At 36.0% G+C, this 15752-nt stretch overlaps 1 protein-coding gene and 1 pseudogene across 8 annotated transcripts in view; one reads left to right on the plus strand and one right to left on the minus strand.

The window, feature by feature from the left end:
* Positions 1–15752, minus strand: part of TBCD (tubulin folding cofactor D) — a 572945-nt gene that overhangs the window by 314048 nt on the left and 243145 nt on the right. For all 8 annotated transcript variants that reach the window (XM_069076616.1, XM_069076621.1, XM_069076618.1 and 5 more), the window contains one exon: positions 10855–11011. In XM_069076616.1, coding sequence (XP_068932717.1) covers positions 10855–11011 — 157 coding nt within the window. The remainder of the gene's footprint in view (positions 1–10854; positions 11012–15752) is intronic.
* LOC138152630 (general transcription factor IIF subunit 2 pseudogene) lies at positions 7141–9844 on the plus strand (annotated as a pseudogene).

Raw genomic sequence — 15752 nt, forward strand, 5'->3', positions numbered from 1 at the left:
CAACATCACCAGTCATTGCAAGGTTTGGACATCAAGAAAGGGTTCCTTTCTCAAGGGACTTCTTTCATCACTTATATCTGCCTGAACTCATCTTCAATGGTTAGCATTCTTCCACTTTTCATTGTAGAGATTCTGAACCCATAGCCATCACTGTATAAACTGCATTTCCTACCCCACACTGCACTCTCCCTTATTCCTATGGTCCTCAACCTGATTTCCAACTCTCCAATGTCCCATTCCAGACCTACAAACCATTTCACTGCACTCTCTGGGATGACTAACCCTCTCACTTTCTGAATTCTGGCATTATCATTCAAGCACTCTCCACAAAGTTACCAATGACCTCTACGAAGCCAAATCTTTTGACTTTGAGAAAGGCCTTTTCTCAAGCAGCAGCATCTTGCCTAGCCTCTCTGCAGCCTCTGACACTGTGGATCATTCTCTTCTTGATACTCTCTTCTCTCTAGGTTTTCATGACATTGTTCTCTCCCTGTTCTCTTCCTACCTGTCCCCTGTCTAATCACACCTTCTCAAACTGCTGTACTGAATCTTCATCCAATCTATTACTGCTAACTCTGTGGTGAGGGGAGAGGCTACCATTCTTTCAGGCAATATCTCCTGCTTCGTCTCCAGCCTCCACAGAAAGAGGACAGCCATTCCACAACAAACCAGTCTCTTGCTTTAGAGGTAAAGAGACAATACTCACTGAGTCAATCTCCTACTTCTGTGATGAGGGCAGAGACCATTATTCCCTCCCACTATGTCTCCTACTTGGCGTCTAATCTCCTGTGGAAAAAGGAAAGAAAACCTATTCCATCAAAGACCAGATTCTTCCCTTCCAGCATAGTGAAGAAAGGCAATTTCATCAAGTCTCCTCCCTGGATGCCTAACTTAAGGAAGGGGAGTAATACCATTTTTTCAGCTCCAAGTACTTGTTGAACTTTGACTGAACTACCTAAGGCCCTCAGAAGACAACCCTGAAGCCAAACACACATGAAAAATGAAAGTTTATCTCAATTAACAAACTCCTCTGCCATAGTGATTCTGAATCCTATTCCCATACCCTGCTGCCTGCATCCTCATATTCATTCTCCTCAACCCTTCCACCCCAAATGTCATACTCTAAAGCTACCAAAATCTTCCACTGTACTCTCTGGAATTTCTGCTTCATAGGTAACAAATTGCCTTCATCTCAAAGCTCCTTTCCCACTCCTATCTACTGACTCTCCTTGAGATCTGACTCCCTCCTAAAGACGCAGTCTCCATGGCCACCCTTTTCAGCAACGGCTATATTTTTATTCATTTCCATAAATCACTGGTTGAGATATGGGAACTGGAATATCCTCTGCTCCCTGATACCACTTCTGAGTTCTCCCTCTAACACCATCACTCAGCAGTCTCTTCTCCTTTAAGGTTCACTCCATCCATATCTACTGAACTAACCAAAATTTTGGTAGCTGTTTTCTACAGGCCTCGAGGATACTTTCCTTCCTCAACATGTTCAGTTACTGGCTCATAGTCTTTCCTCTCCAGCCACAGTCCTTATATTAGGGAATTTTAACATACACAATGATACTTCCTCAAGCACCCCAACATTATACTCCCTCAACTTGCTCATTTCACATAAAAAAAGATGCTACCACCTTCCCAGACACCCAGGCTTAAAACACAAGTGTCATCCTCAAGTTCTCAGTGTCTCTCACCCTCTATATCCAATCAATAATCAAGTCTCGGCATTTGCACCTTTGTAACATCTCTCATGTATATGCAATTCTCTCCTCTGATAATGCCACCACCCTGGTACAGGCCAGTGATTACACTGATAAGTGATGAATGTAACAAGATCACCTCTTGCCTGTACTTTTGCAATAGCGTACTGGTTGGTCCCCCTGCCTTATGTCTCTCCGCACTACGCTACTCTCATCCCTCAAAGTGATCTTCCTAAAGGACATATGTGACATGTAATCACCCCAACCCCAATTCAATCAACTCTAATGGCTCCCTGTCACCTCCAGAATCAAATACAAAATCCTCTATTTACCTTTTAAAATCCTTTATAACCTGCCTCTGCACACTCCTTCAGGCACCCTGCTGACACCCTATATCCCCCATATAGTCCAGTGAAACTGGCCTCTTTGCTGTTCTCAAAGACCCAACATCTCTTGGCACCAGATACATTCTTTGGCTATTTCACATGCCTATAACATTCTCCCTCCTAATCTCTACCTCCTGGCTTCCCTGGTTTCCTTCAATTCCCAGCTAAAATTCCACCTTCTACAAGAAGCCTTTCCTTATTTCCCTTAATTCTTTCTGTTAATTATTTCCAATTTATTCTGTATATAATTTATTTTCACATATTTGTTTGTAAATTTTCTCATCCATTAAATTATGAGCTCCTCTTGGGTAGGGGCTGTCTTTTATCTTTTTTTTAACCCTAACATTTAGCACAGTACCTTCAACATAAGAGCAGGTTAATTTTGTTTATTTACTGATTAACTGTTGGTATCCCCAAGGCTCTATACTTCTCTTTTTCTTCTAGACTACTTCATTTATTAATTGCATCAGCTCCTATGAATTCCATTTTCATCTCTATGCAGATGATTCTCAGACCTATTTATTTAATCAGAAATTTTCTCCTGACCGCCATTCTGTCTGTCATTTCCCACTACTGATTAGACATCTAAAACTGGACATCCTGTCTTAAACTCAATATGTCCAAAAATAAATTCATTATTTTTTCTAAAAATGCTCTAATCTTTCAATTGTTGCTATTGAGTAATTCAGTCATGTCTAACTTTTCATGACCCCATTTGGGGCAAAGATTCTCAAGTGGCTTGCCATTTACTTCTCTACTTTATTTTACAGATGAGGAATTGAGACAAACAGGGTTAAGTGATTTGTCCAAGGTCACACGGTTAGTAAGTGACTGAGGCCAGATCTGAACTCAGGAAGTTGAGTCTTCCTGACTTTGGGCCAAGCTCTATCCACTATACCACTTAGCTGCACCCACTCTTACCTCCTTATTACTACCTACTATCATCCCAATTATTCGGGCTCACAACCTAGCTGTTCCTTGATCCACCTATCTCTGTCTCTCACCAACTCTATCTTTCTGTCTTTTAATCTCCTTTTCTCTCTCCCTGGATTATAATAATAGCTTTCTGGATGGTCTCCCTGCCTCAAGTCTCCCTCCACAACAGGCCAACCTTCATTTCACAAAAGGATCACCAAAGTGATATTCCTTTTTTTTTGGGGGGGGGGGGGAGGTTGGGAGGAGAGGGAAGAGGAATCATCATTTATTTTATTTTTAAATTTATTTATTTTTATTTTTCAACATTCACTTCCATAAGTTTTGAATTTTCTCCACCTCTCTCCACTCCCCCTTCTCCCCTTCTCTCCTTTCCCATCCCCAAAATGACATGCAATCTGATACAGGCTCTACATATACATTCTTATTAAGCATTTTTTTACATTAGTCATGTTGTATAGAAGAATTAGAATGAATGGGAGGAACCAAAGAAAGAAAAAAACAAAGCAGAACAGAAAAGAGAGCAAATAGGTATGCTTCAATCTACATTCAGACTCCATGTTTCTTTCTCTGGATATGGATGGAATTTTCCATGGTGGTTCCAAAGTGATATTCTTAAAATACAGGTCTAACCATGTTATCCCATTTAGTAAACAAGGATTAAATACAGAATCCTCATTTTGACTTTTAGAGCTGGTCATAATGAATCCCCTTCCTACCTTTCCACTAATCACAGATAAGTATACACATTTGTTCAACTGGAAAGAACTATGTGAAGATAAATTCTATTGGGGGAAAAGAAACAATTATTTATCTCAGAATCTAATGCCTTCAAATCATAATGTTAAATAAAACAGAGAAACTGAGATGTTTGTGTTATTTTTATCTCAAAAGTAGACGTGTGTGTGGGTGTGGGTGTGTGTGGGTGTGGGTGTGTGTGTGTGTGGGGGGGTGCACATGCACATTCATAATATCCTTAGATTTTATATTTTTATTTTATACTTTTCTCTGGGTTATCAGTTTTGTGCATATATGTCCTTGTGTATGTATACACATACATATTTTATCAGAAAAATAACAATAAACTAATTAATTTATTATAATAATAAATTATATATTATATATAAATATATATTATATTATAATATATATAAATAACAATAAGAATTAACAAAAAAGCAAAAGAAAAAATTTAAGGGGCAATTAGGTGGTGCAGTGAATAGAGCACCAGCCCTGGAATCAGGAGGACCTGAGTTCAAATCTGGCCTCAGACACTTAACACTACTAGCCATGTGACTCCAACTGCCCCTCCAAAAAGAAAAAAAATAAAGCAAAAGAAATTGGATAAGCCATAAATTTACTCCCTGAGAAAAAAATTCCACAACCAGATGGATTTACAAGTAAATATTTTCAAACAATCAAAGAGTAATTAATTCCAGTATCACTTAAGGAACCTTTCCAAACTCTTCCAATGACAATATATGTGATTTTTATGCCTAAATTTGGGAGAGAAAAAGTAGAGAAAGAAAACTACAGACCTATATCTCTAAGGAAAATTTACTCTGAAATTTTAATTATATTAAAAAATATTCTACAATTTTGAATTCTACAAATTTGAAAGATTGTACATAATGATCAGGTTAGATATATATACCAGGAATGCAGGCATGGTTCATTCTAAGGAAGATCACTATAGAATAACCCATATGAATAATATAATAAAAACCACATTATCATATCAATTGATACAAACTGCCTTTCATGATACCCAACACCTATGTTAAAGCACTAGAAAGCACAGGAATAAATTGACTTTTCCTAAATATAATAAAATTTATAAGACTAAGAACCATTCCACAAGAGAAAAAAAAGATTAAAAGATAAGAACAGGCAATTCCCAAGGGAAGAATTCCAAGTTATTTATAACCATATAAAAAAAAACACTACAAATCATGATAATTAGAGAAATGCAAATTGGACATAGATATAGATATAGATAGATAGATAGATAGATAGATAGATAGATAGATAGATAGATAGATAGATACACATACAGTTTGTTGTAGCAATACAACAAATTCAACACAGAGAAACAAGAAGGGTGGAGGGAATGGGAATTAAAAAGGAGGATTATACTGGAAGGAAAGTTCTTCAAACAAAGTAAGTTTCTTGATATGCAAGAAGAGATTAAAAGGTGAAAAAAAATAAAAGTAGAATGAAAGAGTAAGCCAATAAAATGGGGAATAAATAAACTAATTATTTTACATGAATTTAAGTACATGTTATTATAACATTAAAAATTAGGAAAAAGACAATTTCAGAGAATCCTGGGGAGTATGAAATGATCCAGAATGAAGTAAGTAGAACCACAAGAACAAATCTTTAAAAGGACATCAGCATTGTAAACAGAAACAAATTTGGAAAACTTAAGAACTCTGCCAAAGGCAATTACTAACCATATCTCCTGATGATGAAACATGTTCCCTACCTCATGACAAAAAGATTAATGGATAAAAAGAGACATACTAGACATAGACACTGTATACATTAATTTTGTTTTATCATCATATTTCTTAGAAGAATTTTCTTTTACTTTTGCTTTCTCTTAGTCTTTAGTACTGGTTGTGGGGGTAGGGGACACTGAAGGAGTGAAGTGAGCAACATTAGTGATTCCATTATCACTAGAGCACTGAGTACAAGGAAAGAACTAAAGAGAAAGGATACTGGAAAGGTAATAAAAGGGAAAGTTGTGGAGGCTCTTAAAGAAAAACTATTAATCTTATATTTGATCCTAAGGATCCCCTGGAATTTGCAGAGTAGGGATGTGACATAGTCAGACCTGCACTTAAGGAAAAAATTACTTTAGCAGTTGAGGATGGAATGTAAAGGAAAGAAAAGAGGCAGAAAGAACCAGAAGACTATTGCAAAAGTCCAAGTCTGAGGTGATGAGCACAAGTGTGACATTCATATGAATGGAAAGAAGGGGACATAAGTCAGAGAAGTTGTGAAGGTAGAATTGAAGAAACTTGGCATGAGACTGAATATATGAGATGAATTCTAGTGAAAAGCTGAAGATGATACAGAGGTTGGAAACATGGGTGAACTAAAGATTGAGATCAAAAGAAAAAGAGAAAGGACTCGTATGTCCAAATATACGTGTAACAGTACTTTTTCTCATAGCAAAGAACTGAAAACTAAGAGCATAACCACAAACGGAGGAATGAAAAAAACATGGCATATTAATGGTCAGTCAATTAGCACATATTAAGTCTACCAAATGCCTGGCAGTGTGTAAAGTACTATGGATACAAAGACAGGCAATAGACAGTCCTTGCTCTCAAGAAACTCTCAATTTAATAGTAGGAGAAAACATACAAACCAATGTACAAACAAGCTATAAACAGGATAAATGAGAAATAATCAACAGATACAAGGTATTAGAACTGAGAGATTCAGAAAGGATTCTTGTAGAAGGTGGGATTTTAGCTGAGACTTGAAGGAAGGCAGGAGGCAGAGAAGAGGAAGGACAGCATTCCAGGCATGAGGGACAGACAGTAAAAATGTATGGAGTCAGAAGATATAGTATCTTGTTCAAAGAAGAGCAAGGAGGCCAACATCATTAACTAAGACAATTTGAGAAGGTAAGGGACAGGGTATGAAAACTTGAAAGTGGAAGAGAACTAGATTTTGAAGAGTTCTTGAAGGAGGATTTCATATTTGAGGTTATATAATGGTAATATGCTGAAAGAAATAATGAAAAGAATAGAATTAGAGAAATTTGAAAAGGCTGTATGAACTGGGGAAAAGTACAGTCAGCAGAATCAAGAGAATAATTTATTAAATAACTACAACAATGTAAAGAAAAACATTTTTAAAGACTTAAGAGTGCTAATGACCAAGCATGACTATAGATGCTACTCATCTCTGTAAAACTGAGGAATAGACCCAGGTACAAAATGATATATACATTTTCTGTCAGGGCTATGTGTATAATTCTTTAGTTAACATACATATATGTCATAAGGCTGTTTTAAAATTTTGCTTTAAATGAAGGGGAGAAGACTAGGAAAGGTAAAAGAAGTTTAGTAAGAATGATAACCCCCGGCTTCCTGGTCTCCGGGAGTGGCGTGTTCCTCTCCCCCAATAAAGCCGCTTCCAGGCTTTGGAGCAACGGTGGAGCCGGAGCCGTGACCCTCGGACTTCCTTCCTCAAACCCGCACTCCCTTCTCCTCCACCGGTGGTGGCATCGGCGCAGAGCCATGGCCGAGCGCGGGGAACTCGACCGGCGCCAAACAAAACACCAGAGTGTGTGGCTCGTGAAGGTTCCTAAGTATTTGTCTCAGCAGTGGGCCAAAGCTTCAGGAAGGGGAGAAGTAGGAAAGCTGAGGATTGCAAAGAATCAAGGGAGGACTCAGGTATCTTTTACTTTGAATGAAGAGCTTGCAAATATCTATGGTATTGGTGGAAAGCCTGCTTCTGTCAGTGCTCCTTGAGAGCATCCATTTGTCTTGCAGAGTGTGGGAGGACAGACATTAACAATCTTTACAGAGAGCTCATCAGATAAACTTTCATTGGAAGGAATAGTGGTACAGCGTGCTGAATGCAGACCTGCTGCCAGTGAAAACTATATGAGATTGAAGAGATTACAAATAGAAGAATCTTCAAAACCTTACTGTAAGATTATCACAACAGCTGGACAAAGCTGTTACAACCAATTTTAAACCAGTGGCTAATCATCAATACAATATTGAATATGAGAAGAAAAAGAAAGAAGATGGAAAGTGAGCTAGAGCTGATGAGCAACAGGTTTTGGACATGTTTTCAGCTTTTGAAAAACATCAGTATTACAACACTAAGGATTTAGTGGACATCACCAAGCAGCCTGTGATATACCTGAAGGAAATCTTGAGAGAAATAGGCATTTAAAATGTTAAGGGAACCCACAAAAATACCTGGGAACTGAAGCCAGAATACAGACATTACCAAGGAGAGGATAAGAGTGATTAGGAAGAGCTCGTCTGTCTGCCAGCAGAGACCTGGTGATACGATGGCTTGTGACCACACTAAGCACACCCTACAGCTGTCCTCAGAACTTGGAGAGAGTAAAGTGACAGGTATTATTTAATTCCTCCAGCTTCACTTTTTTGTTTACTTTTTGAATAAAGTTTCTAAAGTTTTCTTTTGGGGGGGGAGTTATTTATAAAAGAAATTTGTAATAAGTCAATGCAAGGGGTTGTTTCACTTTAAAATTGGTTTTGTTTTCAAGTATTGACTTTACAATGTAAGATAAGGAAAGGTTTTCTAACACCATAGAAAGACTTGAATTATTAGCAAATGTCTTGTTGAATGAAGCTTTGCCAAAAGTGGACAGTTGGTAGAAAATGAAGACTGGACAAAACCAAGAGAAAGGGAGGCAATCACAGTCTCCTGAAGGAAAAAAGCAAGACTTCTTTATTCTGAAATAATGCTGAAGAACAAAGCTACCTGTTAAAGTTTTTTTAATGTGATAATGTTTTAAGTTTAAATTTATCAATAAAAGAGATCATTTTTAATTTGTACCAGAGTATTTCATATTACTGCCCTTTGGGTCCTAGCGATTTTAATTTGAGTAGTAGAAAAATGAAGAACTACTTATCTATTGTTTCTCTTTAACTCAATAGAAATCAAATCAAAATCCTTTACCAAAACTGAAACAGGTTTTTAAAAAAAGAATGATATAGGTAAACTGTACCTCCTGAAGCATATAATATCAACTTCTCACAGGTAGCTTAGTAGATGGAGCTCTGGGCCTACAAACAGGAAGACCTGATTTCAAATCCAGCCTTAGACACTAGCTTTGTGACCCTAGACAAGTCATGGAACATCTGTTTGCCTTAATCCACTGAAGGAGGAAATATTGAATCCCACTCCAGTGTCTTTGTCAAGAAAAACCTATGGGTAGTATTGGTTTGCTATTGTTAAATGGGGTCACGAAGATTGGAATAAGTAACTGAACAACCAGTCATTTAAAAGGTTTATTGACTCTTCTGTCTCACAAAAAGAGGACCATGGTGAGAGAGAAGGAAGGAAATATAAAAGAATGGAAGAATCTGTAAAGTTCCATCATTATGGAATGCTGTAGAGCTAAGTTAATTATTTTTAATCCTAAAAATAAGTAACCTGACAGTTTACCCTAAGAAAACACAATACAGAACCTTTTGTGATAAGAAAGATCTGGAAATAAAGTGGTTGCCTTCAATTAGGGAGTGGTTAAACATATTATGGTATATGACTAATAGAATATTCTTGTGCAGTAAGAAATGACAGATATGATGAATTCAAAGACACATGGAAAATTTGTATGAATTCATGCCAAGTGAGCTAGCAGTATGTATAATGGCTACAAAATGAAAAAATAATTCTTAAAGAGACAAATTCTGAGCAATTGAAAAATCCAGTAGCAGTCTCCAAGCACAGATAACGAAATACACCTCCCTTCCCTCATCAGAGAGATGGGCTTCTAAGGGAGGGTTTGATTGCAGGATTGGGTTGGGAGTTATATCCAAAAATAAGTATTTTATAAGAACAAAAGGCAAGTATTTTATAAGAACAAAAGGCATCAGTAATATTTATTTTTAAAAAAGAAAGAACACAGTTGACACAGTGACCACAGTAATGTAAAAGAAAGCACATTGGGGTGGCTAGGTGGAAGAGTAAATAGAGCACCAGCCCTGGAGTCAGGAAGACCTAAGTTCAAATCTGGCCTCAGACACTTAACGCTTCTTAGCTGTGTGACCTTGGGCAAGTCACTGAACCCCAATTGTCCTGCCCTCCCCCCTCCAAAAAGCAAAAAAACTTTAAAAATAAAAAAAACACATTGAAAGGCACCAAAACGAGGTCCTCAAAACAAGACAACAGTGTTTTCCCTTTTGTCCTCCCATGGTATCTACTCTTGAATGAAACAGAACCACCTCCACTTTCTCTCCTCTTCCTGGTTGCCCAAGTCTCACACAAGCAAAGGCTTCAGAAAGCAGCATTAATGTAGGGCAGAAGTGTCGACCTCAAATAGAAATGGAGGTCATCATACCATACAGAGGAATCCCTGCAGGTCACATATTGACATAGAAAGTGCAAGGGGGGAAAATGATGTATCTTACATTGCACTAAATTTTTGTCTCTGATTGGTTTGTTACTCTGAGTGCACCACTGTCCTTTTATAAATTAAGTTTAAAACAAAGTAAAAAACTAATGAAAGCTGTTCTATATAGATATCAAAATAAACTCAGGATTCTCTAATTCTGAATTTTAAAAAAATAGGTAAAAGAAGAGAAACTTCATGTTCTATAAAAGCCAGGGAAATTATATCATACATTAATTTAAAAAAAAAAGATACTGGTTTTCTATATTTTTTGTTTGGTCTCTGATATTTTGATACAATTAAAATTCAACTAAACCAAATCAATTATCAGTAAATGATTGGTAACTGGAAAAAAATCTCATTTATTTTAATTGGCATACTTATTAACTAAGTACTAATTTAAGGAATAAGGGATTATCTTTCTGTGTAGGACAGTTATTACTCGAAGAAGTAACATGCAGGCAAACTCCACACAACACTGCTCAAGCTAATGACAACATTGGCTGGGATATGCCAATATCTTATTTCGGTAAAACATCTGCTTATATACTTGATCTTTTCTAAAACAAATTTATTCATCTATTCATTTATTCACTTGTTCAATAACAAGTTGAGTGAGTTGTGGGTAAAAGCTATCAAGCAAGATTTATCAGTATCGATAACAATAAAGAAATCTTTCATCTTCATAATTTCACAAAATATATCTTACCTTGAAATCTTATTAACAAAAGGTTTCATTTCCTCAGGCTCATAGGCACGGGCAAAAGCCCAACAAACATAACATGCAGCATCTCTCACATTGGAACCCACACTGCAGGCTCCTCGTTTTTCATCATATGTCAGTGCTTTCAATATCACAGGGACAACTAGGGAAGAGAAGAGGGAAAAGCATTATAAAATCCAAACTGAGCAAAATTAAACACATACATGTGTATGTATATACACATGTAAATGTATAAATGTGTATGTGAGAATGTGTGTATACAGCTACAAATACATTTAATAAAGTTGGGTATAAAATATATTAACTTTAAATTTGAACAAAAAAGGGGCAGCCAGGTGGGTCAGCGAGTAAGAGCACCAACTCCAGTGTTGGGATGACCTGGAGATCGAATCCCGGGCTCAGACACTCAGCACCACACCCAGAAATAACTGGCCGTGTAACCTTGAGCAAATTAGTTAACCCCGATTGCTTAAAAAAAAATATGCACAAAAAGAGATATAAATTTCATAAATACACCTACATATACATATGCACATAATTCCTATTTGCCTCCCCAGTGTTCAACATAGTGTCTTGCACATAGTAAGCACTTATAAATGCTTTTTAATACATTCTTTTATGACTGGTAACTTCAATGAAAAGTGAGGAATTAATGAAGATGGTGAAAAATATATGGGAAAGGATTAAGGAAAAAGAATGGGAGTGGGCAAAGAAATGAGGACTATATAAAAGTCTAATGCATTTTACATCATGAGTATTTTTTTAAGAAAAGAATTGGTAGATACTGAACATAGTGAACACAAAAAAGTCATAAAAAATAATCAAGTAAATTATGTTTTAACAGATAGATGAAAATTGTGATTAATGCAATACTTATCCTGATAAGTACTACTTGCTAGGCCAAATATCAATATTAAAAGACAGTAATTTTAAAAAATTTGGTAAACAATTACAACTCAATCCTAAACTATTTTTAAAAGCAATTAACAACGAAAAATTAGAAATCAACATAAGAAATTACAAATACCAACTATAACAATTCTCTATAGAAATTGACCAGATGTAAAGTTATTTTACATAGGAAGGCCAAAGGAGTACAAAAAGTACCTTAGTAAGGAAACATGGTTTTCTGGCCACGTTGAGACAAATGATAGCCAAACCAGTTTAGAATATAAACCCCACCCCAACTCAGCACCAGTTAAGATACCAGATACCAGACCCCTAAAACCTCCAGCTATAAGCACTGCACACAAACCCAGTGAGCAGGCCCCTGACACTAACACAATAAGCTTGAGACAGTGCCCTCTGTGCCCCAGAAGCTGAGCCCAACTTTAAAAGCCAGGAAATAGCAAACAAGATGAACAAAAAGGAGAAATGGACAATGATCATAGAGTCTCTCTATGGGCACAAGGAATATCAAAATACAAATTCAAGAGAGGACAACAATGTCGATATACCCACATTCAAAAACTAAAAAGAAGACAATGAACTGGTCTGAAGCGCAAAGAGCCAACTTGAAAGGCATCAAAAAGGATTTTAAAAGTCAAATAAGAGAAGCAGCAGGTGAATTGGGAAAATAAATGAGAGGTATGCAAGAGACAGTCAACAGGTTGAAAAAGGATGGACAAAAACTGACTGTAGAAAACAATTCCTTAAAAAATACAAATGGGAAAAAAGTACACTGCAGAAAACAACTCCTGAAAAGGAAAAGTTGGCCAAATGGAAAAGGAGGTGCAAAAACCAGCTGAAAACAATTCCTTAAAAAGTAAAATTGGCCAAATGGAAAAGGAGGTGCAAAAAGGAACTGAAGAAAATAATTCCTTAAAAATTAGAATTAGGCAAGTGGAAGCTAATGACTTTATGAGACATGAAGAATTAGTCAAACAAAATAAATGGAATGAAAAAATAGAAGAAAAGATAAAATACCTCATAGGAAAAACAACTGACCTGAAAAACAGATCTAGGAGAGCTAATTTAATAATTATTAGTCTACCTGAAAGTCAGTTTAAAAAAAAAAGAGAGAGAGAGAGGGCGGCTAGGTGGCACAGTGAGTAAAGCACCGGCCCCGGAGTCAGGAGGACCTGAGTTTGGTTCCAGCCGCAGACACTTAACACCCACACACACACACAAAAACTAGTCATGTAACCTTGGGCAAGTTACTTAACCCCAATTGCCCTCCAAAAGGCAAAAAAAAAAAAAAAAAGAGTCTGGACAGCATCTTTAAAGAAATTATCAAGGAAAATTGCCTAGAAGTCATAGAAGCAGAAGGTAAAACAGTCAAGGAAAAGAATCTACCAGTCACCTTCTGAAAGAGATCCCAAAATGAAAATGCCAAGGAATATTGTAGCCAAATTCCAGAATTATCAGGTCAAGGAGAAAATATAGCAAGCAGCCTGAAAGAAACAATTTAAATATCATGGTACCACAGTTAGGACCTTGCAGGAGTTACATAGGACCTTGAAGCTTCTACATTAAAAGATCACAGAGCTTGAAATATGATACTGTGTAAGGCAAAGGACCTTGAATTACAACCAACGATCAACAACCTAGCAAAACTGAACATACTTTTTCAGGGGAGGAGATGGTCATTCAATGAAATAAGGCACTTCCAAACCTTCCTGATGAAAAGACCAGAGCTCAACAGGAAATTTGATTTCCAAATACCAGACCAAAGAAAGGTATAAAATGGTAAAAAGGAAAGAAGAAAACCACACTATGATATGCAATAAGGCAAAGTGTTTACATCCCTACATGGGTAGATGTTACTTGTAACTTCTGAGAACGGTGTCTATATTATGACATTTGGAAGGGGTATACATAAACAGAGGGCAAGGCTATAAGTTGACTTTGATGCGATGATGAAAAATCTAATTAAGAGGTGAAAAGTGATTGTACTGGGGGAAGAGGAAAGGAGCATGAGCAGAACAGGGTAAATTATATCACAGGAAGAGGTGCAAAGACCTATTACAGAAGAAGAAAAGAAGAAATGAGATGAGCAATGTTTGAACCTTATTCTCATCAGATCTGGCTCAAAGAGGGAATAACATACACAGATATAGAAATTTAACTTACCCTATAAGAAGTAGGAGAAAGGGTAAAGAATGGGGAAGGAATGGATAGAAGGGAGGGCAGATAGAGTATGCAGTGGTCAAAAGCAAAACACTAGCAAGTTGGAAAAGGGAAAAAGGAAAAAGAAAAGCATAAACATGGAGGAAACAGGATGGAGAGAAGGAAACAGATAGTAATCACAACTGTAAATGTGAACAACATGAAATCTCCCATAAAATGGAAGAGATAAGCAGAATGGATTAAAAAACCAATCCCACAATAAGTTATTTACAAGAAACATATTTGAAGCAGAGAGATACACAGAGAATAAAGGGTCTGGAGCAGAATATATTTTGCTTCAGCAGAAATACAAAAAAAACCCCCAAAAACCCAGATCTCAGATAAAGAAAAAGCAAAAATAGATATAAAAGTTATAAATGAAGAAACATCTCCCTAAAAAGTACCAGAGACAATGAAGTATTACCAACACTAAGCAGATATGCACCAAGTGGTATATCATCCAGATTCTTAGAGAAAAAGTTAAATGAGTTAACAGGAAGAAACAGACAGCAAAACTATACTAGTAGGGCATCTCAACATCCCCCTTCTCAGAACTAGACAAGTCTAACTACAAAATAACTCAGAAAGAAGTTAAGGAGGTAAAAAGAATTTTAAAAAGGTTGGATATGGTAGACCGCTGCAGAAAATTGAATAGGGACAGAAAGAAATTTATCTTTTCCTCAGGAGTACATGGCACCTACACAAAAACTGACCATGTATTAGGGCATTAAAAACTCACAATCCAATGGAGAAAGGCAGAAATATTAAGTACATTCTTCTCAGATCATTATGTAATAAAAATATATATAATGGACCATGAAGATAAACTAAAAATTAACTGAAAACTAAATAATCTAATCCTGAAGAATGAGTAGGGCGAACAACAAATCACAGAAAGAATCAATAACTTCCATGCAATAGAATGACAATAATGAGACAACATACCAAATCTTATATGATGTACTCAAAGAGGATCTTAGAGAAAATGTTATATTTTTAAATACATACAAGAATAAAATGGAGAAAGAGGAGATCAATGAATTGAACATGCAACTAAAAAAGCTAGGAAAAGAACAAATTCAAAATTAAATAAATTACAAATTTTGAAAATCAAAGATGAGATTAATATAATTAGAATTAAGATAAATATTGAACTGATAAATAAAATAAAAATTAAAGAGGAAATTAAAACAATAATGAGTAGATACTTTGCCCAACTGTAATAAATAAATAAATCTGACAATCTAACTGAAATGGATGAATATTTATAAAAATATAAATTGTCCAGATCAACATAAAAAGAAATTTAAAAATTAAGTAAATCCTTTTCAGAAAAAAAAAATTAACCAGCCTTCAATGAATTCCTTAAGAAAAAATTGCCAGGGCCAGATGGATTTACAAGTGAATTCTATCAAACATTTAAAGAACAATTAATTCCAATACTACATAAAATATCTAGAAAAATAGGCAGAGTCCTATCAAATTCTCTTTATGATACAAATATGGTCATGATACCTAACCCAGGAAGAGCCAAAACAGGGAAAGAAAATTATAGCTCAACTTCCCTAATGAATAGAGATGTGAAAATTTTGAATAAAATATTAGCAACAGCATTACAACTACTCAATATGAGAATAATAAATTATGACCAGGTAGGATTTATAGCAGGGATGCAAGGCTGCTTCAATATTAGGAAAAAGTATAAGGATAACTGACTATCTCAATAACAAAATTAACAGAAATCATGATAATTTAAATAGATGCAGAAATTTTTT

The sequence above is a fragment of the Petaurus breviceps genome, unplaced genomic scaffold (assembly GCF_028583685.1).
Source record: "Petaurus breviceps papuanus isolate PSGF00001 unplaced genomic scaffold, PetGlider_PUasm1.0 90925, whole genome shotgun sequence".
Taxonomy (NCBI): Eukaryota; Metazoa; Chordata; class Mammalia; order Diprotodontia; family Petauridae; genus Petaurus; species Petaurus breviceps.